Below are 18,252 nucleotides of genomic sequence, written 5' to 3'. Positions count from 1 at the left end.
ATAATATATCTGCTTTTTTCGTAAATAAGGACGATAAAATTATGAATATTAGCATTTGACAAATGAAATCCAGTCCATATTTACACTTACTTTTTTTTTTTAAACTAAAACAAATTATTTCTGAGATATAACGATAATTTTGAGTCAAATCTCGCCTTTAAATAACTCAATTTTTGTTCACAGAATTTTGAAAAGAAGTTAATTCCATATTTTAGTACTTGCCTATTTATTTTCGTTGCTGTTTGGTGTTCGCTTTCGTGTCAAGCGGTAATTTATAAAATTAATATTATTATTAGAAAATTGAAATGTTCATTTTAGCCCACCTTTTACTTTATTTCTGAATTTTGTTGTTTTTGAAGAGATTACTATATAGTTACAATTTATTTATTTATTTTTTGAAAAATTGGTGTACGTATTTAATAATATAAAATCAATCAAAATAACAGTTTAATATTGTATGGAAGAATGAATCATATCCCCTGATGAAGTGAAAGTTTTTTTTTTGTAGTCAAACTTTTTGAAAATAATTTAATTTAAAAGTTCGACTTTCTGTAAGTCCAAAGGGATACATAAATTATTTGATTTATTCTGTACTTGATTTAAACCTTAGTTATTTGATTTATTCTGTAAATAAAATCAAATTTTGTAAGTATTTTTGAATTTGACGAACTAAAACATCTTATAAGGCTGTTTTTCACTTAACAGAATGATTGATTGATCGCCAATCGACCTGTATAATTTTAAAGACTTTAGAGTCACCAACTTATAAATATAAAAATATTTTAAGGCTGAAAGAGAGCCTTATTTAAGAAATGGATTACTAATAACTTTGCGAGAAGTTTGCAGATAATCCGTCAAATTAGTTTTATTTCCATTTCAAAGTTTGTATTGTAGAATTAACCAGAAAAGAAATTCAATTTATTACACTACTGGGTAATATATTTCGAAAATGACTCACTTTCATCAAATCATAATTTATTAAATTTTCTAATTTTACTACCCACGATTAATGAACGCCGCAAAAAGTTGATTTCAATTCACCTGGATTTCGGATATTTTGTTCTGAAATAAAATTAGGTAGGGATGAAGAATGACACCTGAAAGTGAAACGGTGTCAACTGCAGTACCAGCACTGTTTAACTTAAAGCATATAATTAATAATCTGAAGAGTACATACAAAATTTTCGGATTTTGTTACGCAGGATTTCGATTTCACCCGTGTTATTTATACATGACTGTGTCTATCTAAGAGTGACTATCTTTTTTTATTTATATGACGCAAACAACAAATTGCGTAATCAACACTGTCTATACATGCTATTTCAATAATTAACCCAGTTAATTGTATGTTTTGACTTGTTATTATTATTATTAATCTAAAATTGAGCAATATGAAAATGAATTTCTGAGAAAATAATTTCACAAACAGAAAACAATGTTTAAGATAGTTGTCATGGTACAATATATATTATATAAATATTATGGAATATGCGCGTTGTAAAAGTATACGAGCTTGTAGCTAAGTTATGTAATCTGAAGAATACATACAAAATTTTCGGATTTTGTTACGCAGGATTTCGATTTCACCCGTGTTATTTATACATGACTGTGTCTATCTAAGAGTGACTATCTTTTTTTATTTATATGACGCAAACAACAAATTGCGTAATCAACACTGTCTATACATGGTATTTCAATAATTCCAGTTAATTGTTTGTTTTGACTTGTTATTATTATTATTAATCTAAAATTGAGCAATATGAAAATGAATTTCTGAGAAAATAATTTCACAAACAGAAAACAATGTTTAAGGTAGTTGTCGTGGTACAATATATATTATATAAATATTATGGAATATGCGCGTTGTAAAAGTATACGAGCTTGTAGCTAAGTGATCCATAATATTTAAGCAAGCCTGTACTCGTGGAGACGTTACACGTACAATATTCATGTGCACTTATACAACACCAATCCTAACACTCTTCTGTCTGATTCGCTACTATGTATACTTGCTACTACTTCTTTCTGTCTGACTCGCTACTATGTATACGTGCTTATAAGTTGTTTAATTTTTTTTTTTTTTTTTTAAATAACCAGACGGTAAAAAAAATTTTTTAATTTTTTTTTAGAATCGAAACAAATCAATTAATAGACTCTTAGTTTTTGGAAAATATCTGACAATTAGTTTGTTTTTTATAAATTAGTAATTGATGCAAAAGTATGAAGAGTGTGATACAATATATGTTTAATATCGAACTTTTAATTAAATTTATCTCGGATTGTAGACGGTCAATCAGATTCAAATTTTAAGGGTAATTGTATAATCATGTCTTTAGTAAGTACCTACACAAAAATTTAGAATTTTCTGACGCTACTCAAATATCGCGACAACAACCTTAATATAAGTATTTATATGTCTATAGTATAATTTAGAACCATTATTCACGTCATATTTTGTTCAAAATCATTATTATATTTTAAGACATAAAATGTCTATTAAAAAATGTGAAATAAATATTTTGAAATAATTTTATATTATTATATATACAAAAAACAAATTTAATTTTAACGATCATTTTCATCATCATCGAAATGGAATTTTCATTGTTTTTCACAATAGTTATGTTTAATGAAACGATTTTATTCTTAGAATTTTAACAACAAAAATATTTTATAAATTGTAGGAATAAACTTCCGTAAAATTTTTTTTATACGTTTTTCTTTTTTTTTATAAATTGATTCTTAGTATTCAGCCACCAGACACAGGAAACACGACCCAAATATAAAATTTTTTTAAGTAGTTTATTGAAATATTATGTCGAATGCACGAATGCGTTTTAATATCCGAATTTTTTATATCGTAAAATTTTTTGTGGTTGTGAAAAAAATTAATGTTATTTCTCACATTTGCTCTTTAGTCTACTTTTATTCCGTGTCAAAACCTAGCAAAGGTATTTCTTATATAAACACTGTACATAAATCTTTTTAAAACATCGCTTTTATAGTTTACCTACTCAGTCGTATAAAATGACTTTGAGTTCGTATATATGAGCAATATAAGTAAATTGGCTCTTGAGCTCGTAGGACACTTCTCGTAAATTGTAAGAGATAGAACAAAATTTTAAATGTAAAAGATACTCGTTATCACAAAATTAGCAAGTATAGTATGAAACATTTTTTCGTAAACATCACTCTTTACCCGTGAGGATCTAAATTATGGCGGAACATATATTTCCATTTTATCAAAAACTACAAAAGATAGAGAGTTAAAAATTTTTAGGCTTCATATGAGTCTATTTATTCTAATTTTTTAATTTAAACTCATTTGATAATATTAAAGGGGCCAATTTTTAGGGAAAATTTTTTGTTGCTTAGAATTTCGTTTAAAAGTATGTAGATTAGTTAGATAGAAAAATAAAACGAATCAAAGAAAAAATTTGGGAATTTTTAGGGGAAAATTAACTTTTTTTTAAATATTTATTTCGTCTCTGCGACTTAAAATTTTTTTCTAAAAATACCTGAAATGTGATGGTCTAAAATTGAGGTATATGAAAAAAACTTTTCAAACAAAAATTGCTTTCTTCGGCCTTCTAATGGAGGTTTCTTAGGTCATACTGTGTATCATAATTTCAAATTTTCGAAGCATCCGGTTTCGAAAATATTCCCCGAAATGTAATTTGTGTAATTTCAACACAATATATCTAAAAACAAAAACTTTCCCTGAAGTCCTGGTGTTATAACTTGGACTATCTGTAATACAATTTTTTTTTTATAGGTTGATTGATTTTCAGAGCTAAGTGGTTAGCAGTTTGTGCTTTTAGAGCTAAAACAATACTAAAAATATTTTTGTACCACAATCGAAAATTAAAAAATAAAATTTATTTTAGTACAATTTATTCGTTAATTTTATTATTTTATAGTTTGGTTTTAATCAATTTTTCTTGGATGTGGTTTCATTTATCAAACATATGCTCTCAAAATTGTAGTGTTTCACTTATAAATTATTATATAACATAGAAATTTTATTACCGTGTTTGTATGTGTGCAAACAAACATACCGAAAAGGTTTGACCACAGTATTATATTATAACTTGATATATAAGAGAAATTCTATAAATTTTGTAATACAAGTTTTTAATACAATTATAGAATGATTCAAAAATTACTTTCCATATTATGGATTAAGAGCCAGGAAAAAAAAATTCGTTGAACTTACTAAAGCTGATAATTTGAGAATTGGTTATAGTAGTTGTGTACACACACATACCACGGTCAGTCAAGCGAACGATAGAACAGGGATCAGGTATAAGCTATCGAAACGGTTAAGTTTTACGTGGTACTAAAATAAATTTACTAAAGCTGTAAATTGTTATACAGATTGTATATTGCATACAAATAACAATTATGACTGTCAGTCAGTTAGGTGTTAGAACAGGGCTGGTCAGTCAGCCCTTATTTATGAACAATAAATACATCAGATTCATTTATGATTTCTGTGGTATTTAAATTAATTTATTAAATCTGAAAATTGTCATTCTGATTGTATATTGCATATAGAAAATAGTTAGGACAGTCAGTCAGTTAAACGTTAGAACAGGGCTGGTCAGTCAGCCCTTATTTATGAACAGAAGTAAGATTCATTTATGATTTCCGGGATATTTGAATGAATTTATTAAAATTGAGAATTGTTATACAGATTGTACATTGCATATAAATAACAGTTTTGGTTGTCAGCCAGTTAGGTGTTAGAACAGGGCTGGTCAGCCAGTTTTTTTTTTAATCAAGTGAAGAAATGATTTACTTATTAATTTATTAAAATTTTCTTCGCCTAATAAAATAGCAGTTCGGTGTTCTTAACAGCTATATAAAAATGTCAAAATATTATTAAGTTACCAGGCCCGCTTTATTTAGTTTATGAATTGACCGTCGAGTTCACATTAAAATCACCAGCTTGAGAACTGCCTGGAAAGATTTAAGCAATGGTAATCAATATGGTAAACGTTCTCTACAATCCTTGTTCATAATCATAAAATTAGGTGGGAGGAGTAGGGAGAAGAAAGTAATTCTTAATCTTTTTAATATACGTTTATTTTAAACTTTCTTTATAAACTATAAAAACACTTGCTGAAAACGTTAATATTCTTGAATCGCAATCAAATACAAAAAAGATAAAAAGAATGAGGACATCTGTAACATTTTTTAGAAACAATGTATGATTGAGAGTCCGGTATGTGTAAAGTGGTGTACTTTGGGATCATCTTGACTTGGAAAACTTTCCTCTCGGAGTACTTGAAGGAATTTAATTTGAATTTCGTTGAATGTGGTGAAAACTTTACGCGTATTGCCCTAATGAAATGTACATATCTAATCTCAAGTATACTGTGATTTTATAATCATTGCTGTAAAAATATTATCACACCAATTTTTCAAAAATTTATGTATTTTTATTTTACATATTGGTTTTAACACATGACGAATTTTTTTATACATATGATTGATTGTACAGAGAGTTACATAAATATTCATAGTGAAATTATCTCCTAATTTAAAGAATTTAGTATTATTTGAGTTTTTTACTTTTCCCAACTCTTCCACCATTTTTTATTGCTTTTATATCATGATGTCAGTTATGTACTCAAGTTATTTGTCTAAAAATGCATGATAAATGTAGAAATTCCTCAATATTTCAAGTTTGGTTAATAAGATATTCGCAGTTTTATTTGTGTTCCTAGTTTTACTTTTATGGAAATCGAGAAATTTCGGTTTTCCGTGTTTTTCGGCGATTTTAATAATAAATTTTCCTTTTGCCAATAAAATGTTCTGAAGAGAAATTCTGAAAATATTTTAAACATATACGAACAAAATCTATTACCACTTACCCGGTATTGCTAAATTCTATAAATTTGAGATAATTATTATAAAATATCGAACAAACCGTTCTGATAAGTATAAAATTTTCAATTTATCAATGAAATATTATCATTATAGTAAAGAAGCTGATGGCAAAATTATATAATATTTAAACTCGACACTTGCTATTATAGCGCAGATAAGTTAAGTTAATTTAAGTTAACTTTTGTAAGCTTTCTAACGGCTTAAACCTTATTACTACAAAACTAAAAATTTTTATAATTTGCCACCAACTTTTTAACTATTCAATTATAATTTTTTATCAAGATATATAAATAAATAGACATGTACTTTATACCGCATTATAAAACGGATATTTTTTACGACAATTTACAAAACATTACTTTTAGTAAGGTTTTATAGGTAACCAGAAAGGAGTAAAGCCCACAGTAAAAATTTTGCGATGCCACCACATTTTTCTCTTTACGCTGCACACATGCACTCGGTCGGTGTAAACGCTACGGTATTGGTCCGCACATGCTCGAGCTGCCATCTTGTCAGTGTCGAACGGGGCTTTGTTGAATTATAATTTTCCATCCTAAGAAACGGTAATTTTTTGTTTTATTCATACAATAACGTACACTCCTGTTTTGTTTTTTTATAATAGATTTTTTTATTTAATAGGTTTCTATTTGATAGGCCTTATAGTATCACTGCGATATAATAAGACCCAAGGAAGGGATATTTAAAAGTTCATATATTTCAGTTTTATTTTTTACAAAAAATGTACAAAATATGCAAAAAAGTATATTTTGTCTCCCTAATTTTAATTATACGCTTTTTTTGTAGCATTTAAAATTTAGGTAGGCCCTAAATGCCTTACATAGAAGTGGTATATCTTTAATAAGTACAGGGAAGTAAAAAGTAAATTTATTCGGAGTAAATAATAATTGAAATTATTATTTTATAATATATAAAAGTTACAAAAAAACTTTACAAAAAGTTAACAAAAGTATCTATTTATTTATATATCTTGGCTAATCCAATTATGATCAAGATTATTCATTATAAACATGACAAAGTTATTTTTTTGTTTAAATTCTACATTAATTGTTTTGTTTTACGTATTTTAACGCTTCTGGGAGGGACTTTTCAGGGTATCACATTGAATTCAATCACAAATTACACTGTTGAATCTTTTTTTTTTCTTTTGTTCTACAATTAATTAAATTTTTCGCGTTTTTATATATGTTTCATTATATAAACATTTTATAGTAATTAACAATATTATATATTTATATATATATCATATAATTTATGCCTATTTTTTAATTATAATTAATTAGCTTTCATCGAGATATGGTTTTAAAGCATAAAAATAATAATTATCATAACAATATCGTAACAGAAGTAATCTTGGTTTGGTTAAGAAAACAAACCTAAAATTTGAATGAATTTCAAAGAAATATGAATAGTTCTACGAGTTTTTAAGCCTTTAATATTTTAGCCTTAAAGGAACAAACACAGAAGAACTTAAAAATACTTTTGAAATTACCCTCAGAATCTAAGATGGAGGGAGGAACGTACTTGTGATACTACAAGACAGATATGGCCTGAGTACAATCGCAGGCATTCTGAAGATTTTATATCACTTTCAAGGATCTCTGATCGCAAAGTTATTGCGGATGTTACAGGACACTGGTTGGGCAGCAGGCACGCTGAGCGCCTGGGCCTGACTGTGTTTCACGACTACTGCAGGAGCTGTCACACTGGTGAGGAGGAGGAGACAATGCCTCCCTCATCTTCTCTGGCACTGACCTGTTCTTGTCATGAGAGGGATTTACTTGAGCCAACCTCTCTTTGACGACCTCTCCGACCTGGAGTCCGTCGACGTCAAAGCTCTCCTGCTGTTCTTAAACAGCTCCAAATGGTTCATGGAGTAGTAGGCGGGGATGGGCCAACCCTTTTTCAGTATCATAACGGACCCCATGGTCTAAGTGTGTCCCTCCCCAGGACAGCCACTTTAAACTAACCTAACCATCTTCAGAAACGTTTTTTTTTAGTAAAAAAGTAATTGATTTAAAAAAATTTTTATTATTATAAAAAAGTTTTATTACTTTGACAAGTTCGTAGTTTTCGCATCATATTTTTCAGATGATAATTTGAAAATTTTAATTTTTTTAAATTATATAAATTTCAATGGTACATTTAATCGTCTAAGAACTGTTTCATCTAGAATATTATTCTCTCTTTTATTATTATTATATTGTTTATCAGATATTTTTCATCGAATCAAGAAGACGTTATCAGTTTCTACGAAATCTACTTAGTAAAAATGAAATTCAAGGTTAAATCAGTAAACAAAGATTACATCTGGCACAGATTTTATATTCGATTTCTATAAAAATATTCTATTTAAAATTCTATAATAAACTTAAGATATAAACAATAGTTTTTTTTTTTTTTGTTTAATTATAAATTTTGACAATTAAAATATCGTTAAAATTATAATTTATATTTACATGTAATATAAATTTTATATGAATCGATTAGAATATTAAAACGTAAATTCAGAATTTTTTATTATTAAGTATTAAAATTTCTCATATTCGATCATTACTCTAATGTGTAAATTTTATTATTTAACGATTTATTTTGATTGAAAATTCGAAAATAAACGATTTACTATTTGTAGTTTTATTACAATTTAAATATATCTTATATATATATTTAATATTAAAAGTCTTATAGATGCTATTTATACTTATATATTTATTTTAAATATTTATTTGTAGTTTTAACAGTAATTATTTAGCTTTTTGTTTATTTAAGAGTAGAATTATGTTCAAAAATCTGAAAAGAAAAATATATTGTTAATTTATAAAATATTGTAAATTTAATGAAAAAAATAATTTTTTTTTCACTTTTCGGGTGACGGTGAATAGAAATTTTAAAGGAAATCTTATATGTGAATTGGTTATACCGAAAGAAACACAGGAAACCTTTTATAAAAGTTAATTTTGAATTTTGTTCAGATTTTTCTGCTTGGAATCAATTTTGCTGACTCTTTGCTGATGTAAGCTTAACTATTATAACTTACTCTTTTTGGTATCTTTGGTAACACCAGTTTCTTCTAAAAAATTTAGTAATAAAAAGAAACCAGCTCCGAGCGTCAATCGCCTTTTACAGTTTGACTACTGACCGGGACGTTGCGGGCTGATCAATTATAATTAATGGGACGATAAATTAATCACACTGTCGTCTCTTGGATAAGAAAGAAGTAGATAATTGTATAATCGCGTGTAGTTTAAAATAAATAAATATTACAAATAATGATGTGGGTGGGATCTGTTATTGATGGATGTCTGAAAAACGAAGGTTAAACTGTATTATTAATATTAAAAAGAGATACCTTAAAATGATAGAAAAATGTGTTATGCTACGAGCTATGTTTTGAGATATGGTAAACTTTTTATATCAACAACGTGTCATTTTTAAAAAGAAATGCAAGTCTTTTGTATCAATTTTGGGCATAAAAACTCCTTCATTATATTTTGGCCAAAAATTTGGTATAAATACTCCAAAATCTAATATCTCTAATAGTTTGAGCTTTTATAGTCTTACAGTATCATAAGTATAAATTAAAAGATTACTTCACTGTTTTCTGTTATCAGAGATATTTGTATCTAGTTTGTTTTTAGACTATAACAGCTTTTATAAAAGTCTATAAACTAAAAAATTTTAATAAAAAAAAATTTTTAAGGGACAAGCTTTTATTGTATTAAAAAGTAGAAAATCATTTTTTTTTTTTGTGAATCATTCATACCCGACTATTTGTAAAAGCTTGAGGCACTCTATTCAAAATATCAAAAGTGAATCGGAACGCCTCGTCTACTCCACGTGCCTAATTATTTTTCGATTCATTCTTGATATTAAACGCCTCAAACGTTTACAAATAGTCGGGTATGAGTGACTCATGGATAAAAATATTTTCTACTTTTTAGTTCAATAAAATCTTGTAACTTAAGAAGTATTTTTTATTAAAATTTTTAATTTAAGACTAAATAAATGTATATATACCAAATATGGTGGAAGCGATGGGAAAACCGGGACACCACAACCTTACCATTCATTGTCAATGAAACTAAATGTGCATGTAAAATTTCAGCTCAATCGGAAATCGGGAAGTGGATCAAAGACTTGAAAGATTTGAAAGACAGACAACGGGACAGGTCCAACTAAATAAAAGCTTGTATACTAAAATTGTTCTTTTTAATAGAATATCAAAATATGATAGACACGTTTAATGATTTAACTGATTTTTCTTCTCGGAATAAAGATGTATTAAGGTTCTATTTTCTTTTTTTAATATATAATTTTTTATTTATAAAATTGATGCCGCACCTGTACAAAAGGAATCCCTTGTAAATATAAATTTCAATATAATATGTTTGTATACACAATAAAAAGAGAATTTTTAATGACTTTTAAAATATGTTTTTCCTTTATATGTTGTCTGGAGTACACATTCGTATATTGTATATAGGTCAAAACTAAGAGGGAAATATTAAGCAACGGTGAAGAACACCAAAAAATTATGTAAAAAACTGAATAGGATATTAAAAATATTCGGCAACAACTGGCCATAACCTCTATGTAGACTAAAATAAATTTTATGGATCGGGGGACCAACGAAAAAACTAAAACATTACTCGATTTATATAGAAAAAAATTTATATAAATTATAAATATTTATAATTGATTATGTAGAATGAAAATAAATGCCATCTATGAATGGGGAATAGAATTATTTATAATATTAGATAGCGAGAAGAAGAAGAAAAAGGGGCATAGTTTCAAGTTTCAAGTAAAATTTTAATGTGAGGACGTCACGTATTTTTACCGATTCACTCTCTTTATTTTGTATTTGATTGATGTGCGTTCAGAAGTTTTGCTTCAAAAATGAGAACACTTGTCCAAAATATTTCTATAATTGATTTGAATCAAATCGGAAGGAAAAGTAGGTACCTACAACATAGGAGCAAAACGATTAGAGTTCATTCTTTTTCAATTTTCTAATAGAGCTTATTGAAAACTGTTTATTTCATAAAAATATCAGAGCTCTTGAAATTGCAAAGGATATAGTATTATATAATATGCTGTATATTAAGAAAATCACAGCAATAGTGGGCTATTTTTTATTAGATATTTCATTCACGTATTTAAGCAGTATTGTTGTAAATTACTATGACTTTTGAATGTCTGTCTATTTATTCAATTCCTACTGAAATTCCTTTTAAAATTACAACCGATAATTGAGGAAATCATATCTCGCTAATGGATTCAAAAACTGCCCAGGAAGTTTTGATGTAGAGTTGGTGGTATTCTTTTGACTTCTACTTATATGGGATTCCCTGTATAAAGTTATATTTTTGTTTAAAAGCTTAGAATGGATATTTTTCTGTAAAAACATGTAAAGCTACTATTTCTAAAATAGGCAGGTAATATGTGAGCTATGGTCAAGATAAAAGAACAGTATATAAAATGAACATTGTTTTAAAGGTGGACGAGGCTTTAGGAGGGCTTTTGGAAGCATTATGTCAGAACTTTATTTAAAATTATAAAATTTATTTTTTTATTATTTAAATTACTGTTAAAAGATTGAAATACGTATTTTCAAACTAGTCTTATTTCATGTTAGTATACTTAATATCTTATGTATACAACTTTACTAAAATTGGATTTATGGTCATTATTAACATTATCTCGTAGGTACTAGTATGTTATAGCCAGAATATGGAGGAAAATACCAAATAAAATTTGCATTTAAATAATGTTATGTTTTTTTTTTTTTATTATTACACAAAATTTTAATACTCCATTTATATTTTGTGAGCCATTAAAAATTATCTATTATAGTACTTACATATTTATTTATTTCAGTTTAAAGTCTTTTTTCTGCACTGAGAGAATATTTAATTTTACAAAAATTTAATAGATTGCAATTACTTTTGAGAAATCTATTATAAAAAGAGTTATAAAAGAGTATATAGGGGTGAATTAAGAAACTTTCAAAAAACCCTAAGTGCTTTTAGTTGTCTTAGTTCATCCAGTGTTTCCCTTTTTTCTTACCACTCAGGCACTTGTGCTTACAGATAACACAGTAAGGTTCTAAATATTAAGAAGAAAAAGTTAAGCTAGAAAAAACCCAATATGAAAATGACACCAAATTTGCATCCTAAGAGAAATAAGGAAAGTGACGTTGTTCCTCATAAAAAAATAACAACTTTTGTTTACAACATTTATTCGTTTTAAACACCATTGTTTTCTGGTAAGGCTGAAAATTTGGTCAAAATTTTTGATATCATTTTTCCAAATAATAATACATAAAAAGCTGCTAAATTGTAGGCAGTTTCGATTGGATGGTGGGACATTGATTTTAATTCTATATCACACCCATTCAACTTTCCAATAAATAGAAACCTTTCAAAGAGAAAAATAGTATGCGAGCAACCAATAAAATTTAAATATTTTAATATGACGACAATAAATCAAATTTTATAGGACAATAACAATAATTATCATAACGCAAATGTATATTTTATTCTGGACGAATAACCACATTTACCGGATACCGCAAATGTAAAATTATGTTATTTTGTTGCATTGTTTCATGCTTGTGTGTTCGTCAAGTTGGCTGTATTAGTCATCTTGTTATAAAAAGTTATATTTATTTATATATTAATTAATTGCATGTTCAATATTTTAAACACATTTACAAAATTTATAGACGAAGAAACGAAGGAATAAAGTTTGAAAAATTTGATCAAGAACTTAGATTTGACTTCGATTTTCGGCATTGGTTACCATAGTAGACCAATTCTGTCGTTATATTCGTTTTCAACGACCCCAAAAACCTCCGTGTAACAAGTTTGAAATCATTTTCATCACTATTAACCGAATTGTAGTGAATTTAATATTTACGGTCAATTTAAAATGCATATTATTTATGCTAATTTCATATTTTTAATTTCTTATAAATCAAATTAGGTCACAAAATTTTCTGACGCTTTAACGAATCGAATGCCGAAACCAGCATTCAAATCCGACTTATTTTTTTTGAACTTTAATCATTTTTAGAGCTTCGTTGCTTCGTCTAATAAAATACAGTGTGTTTACAGTTATTAAAGCCATTTGTAACGGCATGAAACTAAAAGTAGTTTTGCACGATACATTTCAAACAGGTAGCTTTCGACTACATAAAGTTGTAAAAAATTGTCAAATCATTAACCATTTGTGTTAGCTGTTATGAATTTTTAAAGTTGTCGATGCTTCACCCTTAAAAGATAAAAATCCATACTATTTGGAAGAGATTTTCGAACATTTTTATTTCGCATTTTTGCTATAGAAAGTAACTTTGCAAACAAAACTAGATATATCTAAAATGTAACTAACCAAATTAGGGATGCTTTGAGCCTACATAAAGTGTAATTGACCGTTTAGTTTACGAAAAACCAATTCTCATAAATTATCTTTGATAACTTTTAATTTATGCCTAGATCATCTTAAATTTTGAATAAAATTGAGGGCTTCAAGCTTTTACATGTAGTCAATTAATGACATATTTTTTTTACCGTCTACCCGGTATCATTTTATATTTACACAGCTGTATAAATAAAAATTAATTTTTGTTAATTATATGTCGATAAAAGCAATAATTTAAATTGATTTCTATTTTCACATTTAAATGATTCATATTGTTACAAGTTCAAGATAAATAAATTTAATTTACAAATTAAAATAATATTTCTTTATCATCGGGTACCTGATCGTCTGCCTACATGTCTAGAAACTGCCTACATATCTAGAGGGTTTTAACACTTGAATTGATTAGGCTATGCTTATAATTTTAATTTTTAGATTACATGCTTATCTTAATCGTTAAGCTCATGATTAGATTTTATAAATAAGTTTATAAGGTTTAAAGAAGCAATCGACTTTTTGGTAGAAACGTGTTATTTTGGAGGAAGTTTTTTTTTAAATGTAATAAACATGGTATGGGTACCTGGATACAGGGACGTTCCGGGAAATTGTGAAGCCAATGAGCTTGCTAGAAATGGTATCAATAGACATCCAGCAGTTTGTCGGCAATTTGCTCCTCAAAGAGGATATCTTAAAAAAGGTCAATCTTAGATTGAGTTAGTAACATACTTGTGGGACTACAAGAAAGATGTGGTCTGAGTACAATCGTAGGTGTTCCGAAGATCTTATATCACTTCCAAATGCCTCTATTAGCAAAAGTTGCGGTTACTACAGGACACTCGCTTGGTGGCAGGCTCGCTAAACGCCTGGGTTTGACAGTATTTATGACTATTGCAGGAGCTGTCACAGTGAGGACGAGGAAGAAACAATGTTTCATCTTCTGCCACGTCAGTGTCTAGCTCTTGCCACAAAGAGGTGGACTCACTTGATCCAGCCTTTCTTTGATGGCCACTCCAAACTGAAGTTCGTTGACGTCAAAGCACTCCTAAACAGCTCTAAATGGTTCATGGAGTAGTGATCGGGAATGGGCCAACTCTTTTTCGGTATCACAACGGCTATGATCTCAGTGTGTCCCACCTCAGGAGAACCACTCTAACCTTACTTAACTACCTACTTTAGAAATTTTTCTAAAATACCAACACATTTTCCAATTATCTATACACTAACAAGTAAATATAAGAATAATGTACGTACTAAAAATAATTACCTGATCTAATTTGTTAAAACTGCCCCAAATCTGGTTTATGGTGTAGACATTTCTAATATTCTTGATTTCTTCTATTTAAGCAGGCAGCATTAGGTGTATAAAGTTTGATTGTTGTCTAAATTTGCACGTGGGACGTTAAATACTTGGATTTGTTAAAAAATTATAATTAATTCATAAAACATTGTAGGTAGTTTCTTATTAAACACTAATTAATAAAAACGCATATGAAACTTATTCAGGGATCACTTCTGGCGGAGCAAGTGTCGTTAACAATTTAGATCTATTATGTGCGTGATTATAGCTTAATGAATGCATCAATTCCTCATTTTCTTTTCGCACTGAAACAAAAAAAAAAGAAAGAAATATTAGAAATTTTATCAAATTCAGAAATTTTTTATGTATTTAATTTTTTTATTTTTAGATGTAGGTATAAAATTAATTGTAAATCATTAATATTGTCTTGGAACTTGGAATTAAAATTGGGATACCTTGATATATATTCATATATACAGGGTATAAAAATGGTGCTATAAGAAGTGTCATTGGTGAACAGAAACCACTTGAAATTTATTGCTAGAAATCAAGGAAAACATCAGGCAAAGATAGCAGGTGCCTAATGTGCAATGTATGTAAGCGTGGATAATAACTGGGTAACCAAAATAAGAATACCGGAATAAATTTAATGAATAAAAGTATCCTTAACCAAAAATAGGGCATGTGGTGATTGGCAAGGTTTATAATTCTCTGTTAAGATCTCCCAAGGAAGCTTTCCTCTGAATTGCACTGATATCTATTCCCACGATGAATTTGTGTATTTATCCAACCCCTAAAAAATACTAACGTTCTTCTGTAGGCGAATCCACAGTCGGAAAAATGTTCTCATGATGAAATCTTCGTGTGACATGAAATTGTGTACTTGAATTCTGTGATTGTGGTTTATGATGTGTTAACGTTATCACTACAACCAAAACACTTGCACATACAATAAAAAAGAATGTTCCCATGACAATTGTCACAACAAACTTATGGCGACGATCTTTTTCGATCATTTCCGGTGTTATTTCTACAATTTGTGCATGTTTCGAAGATACACGACTATGACGACGCATGTCACCATTCCCTGTGTACAGTGTGGTACTATGTCGCCGACTTCCTGGTAAACTACTTCCATCGGACGGTTGTAATACCATACAAGAAGAACGTCTTCTCTGCTGAGATTTTGAATCACGCCGGTGTTGAGATTTCGAATCACGTCTAGGTTTACCATTTGCCGCAGTAAACTCGATATCATCAGATATTTGAATATCACTTAAACGTCTTTGCTGTTTAATAACATGTAAGTCATCTTTCGGTAAAACCGATGTAATTGTTACCTTTTGTGGATATTTTTCAAGTAGATATTTTGTAGATTTTTTATGTTTATAAAGTTTATCGGCTGCTTCACATGAATCAACAATTGAGAAATTTGATGAGCCGTTCACTAATATTTTTGGCATTTCACCAACAAACGAACCTCCGCGTGGTTTACTCATTGTATGGCTACTTAAAGTTCAATTATTGTGTTAATTACTTTTTTTTTCGTGAAATAAATTAAACAAATATTTCCTGGAAAATTTTTTTTATTGATTGAAATTTTTTTGGAAAATTTTAAAAAGTAAAAACCTTCATAATTATTTTAAGATAGTTTGTTTATAAAAAATATATACAAATGAAATTTACATTAAAGGAATCATGGGCATTCATTGTACAAGGCTGATTTAATATAATCGATTATTTTTGAAAAATATTTGTATAAGTTCTTTTAATTTTAGAAACCTTTTCAAGTATTACTATACCATTATTTTAACAATTATTCTGTTTTATGGTTCCATGTAAACACAATGGTTCCAAGCAGCAATTATTGGGATCTATGCGATTTTGTGTTATTGTTAGTAAAACAAATGCAGAAAATAATTTTTCTCGGAATATGAATTCGATTTGATACTTTCTAAAATTTGATATCAAGAAAATGCGATTATGCTTATAGTTATTCAAAACAGTCTTTATTTCTCTATGCGTGTATAAAAATTGCCAGAGTTACCAAAACCTGCTGTTTGAAGTAATCAAACTGATACATTGTTAAGGCTAAATATTGGTCTGTTTTATTGTAATATGTGATGAGTGCGTTTTTGGAAATAATGGACCGTCTTGAATATAAATTTAAAAAAATATATTTATAATTAAATAGAAAACAAATACAATCGTAGATTTTTCTCAGACAAGTTAAACATTCCCATTTTTTTTTGTTTATTTCAGGCCAGAAACAATAACATTCGAAGTCAAGATAGTATTTTTGAGCCTTAAAATGTAAAGAGATTTTCTCATTTTGAAATTTCAAAAAAATAAAAACAACAGACATTTAAAAGTGTCAAAGAAACTTTATCCTAAAATTTTCTAATGATACTCGATAGAAAAAAAAAATTTATAGGCATGAACCGGTTTCTATACAAAGCGGCACTTTTGTAGAAAACGCGCTTTTCTCGAAACTACGTTTTCAACACTAGTACGAGTTTTAACTAGTCTACATGACCGATCTTTAAAACCAAAAGAATTTTGCTTCTTTATAATAAAAACTGGACAAGTTAGAAAACTATCTAAGGTGTGTTTTCATGAAAGAATTTAAATCATTTATATTTTGATATTTTAACTTAGATTTAGCTTTAATAACCTACAGTAGAATACCCGTAAACACTTCTACTGATAGTATACCAAATTTTTAGTGAAATCGTAGTTTTTTAATATCACGGATATCCGAGACAGAAATGTTACAAAGCACTGATACAATTATTAAAATTTACTTTCGTTGTACCAGGTACGTACTAAGATGCAATAAATCTTTCAAAATAAGTTTTTAGAAACTAATGAAGTAAATAAGAAGTAAAAAAATAAACATAGAGATTATTCACACGTCAAGAATATTTAATTTATGAAAAGATTAACATATCTCTAAAGTGTGAAATTTATTTTAAAAGTGAAGTAATTACAAAAAACAATAAACAACAGAGAATTTATAGCAACCTATATTCGTCGAACTTGGATTTTTGGTTACGTTACAAACTTAGCCGTTGAATTTTTGAACCTTTTTTTACGAATCTAACCTAGTTAATAACTTAATGCAGAGGTCGATAAACTCACTCATGGAAGCTTTTTTGACACTACGGCCAGTAGGCACCGTCGCGTCGGATTTAACTTCTTGCTTCCATAGGATTTTATAGCAAATGGTGTCCTAATTTTTTATTTTATATTGGTTTCTAATTTGAAGTAAAATACTTTTTAGGATATACTTTAGTGACTAAAATACTGTTTACTTGAGTTTTTAATAGCGGAATCATGGATAATATCGTCAAAATTGACGATTGTCTAGTACCGTGCTAATTTTTCCATAATAAAACGTATATCTTTTTATCAGAAGTTTGTTAAATAACCGATGCCCTCTCTGCTTTAATGTCCTAGTGCCTAGTGTGCTTTATTATAAATTCACTACTACCTGTAGGTACTAAATAAAATAAACGATTATTTTCTGCAAAGTATGTATCGGCTCCTGGATATGTTAATGCAAGAAGTTCAGAGTACTATATAGTATGGTACTTGGAATAATATGAAAGTTTTAAAAA

At 28.2% G+C, this 18,252-nt stretch overlaps 1 protein-coding gene across 1 annotated transcript in view; it reads right to left on the bottom strand.

Moving 5' to 3' along the window:
• Positions 1 to 14,628: 14,628 nt before the first annotated feature.
• LOC123305058 (LIM domain-containing protein A-like) overlaps positions 14,629 to 18,252 on the bottom strand; it is an 87,623-nt gene continuing 83,999 nt past the window's right edge. The window contains exon 4 of the mRNA XM_044886663.1: positions 14,629 to 14,937. Coding sequence (XP_044742598.1) covers positions 14,831 to 14,937 — 107 coding nt within the window. The 3' untranslated portion in view covers positions 14,629 to 14,830. The remainder of the gene's footprint in view (positions 14,938 to 18,252) is intronic.

This window comes from Chrysoperla carnea, chromosome 1 (assembly GCF_905475395.1).
Source record: "Chrysoperla carnea chromosome 1, inChrCarn1.1, whole genome shotgun sequence".
Lineage (NCBI taxonomy): Eukaryota > Metazoa > Arthropoda > Insecta > Neuroptera > Chrysopidae > Chrysoperla > Chrysoperla carnea.
This window is presented reverse-complemented; position numbering and strand designations above follow the sequence as displayed.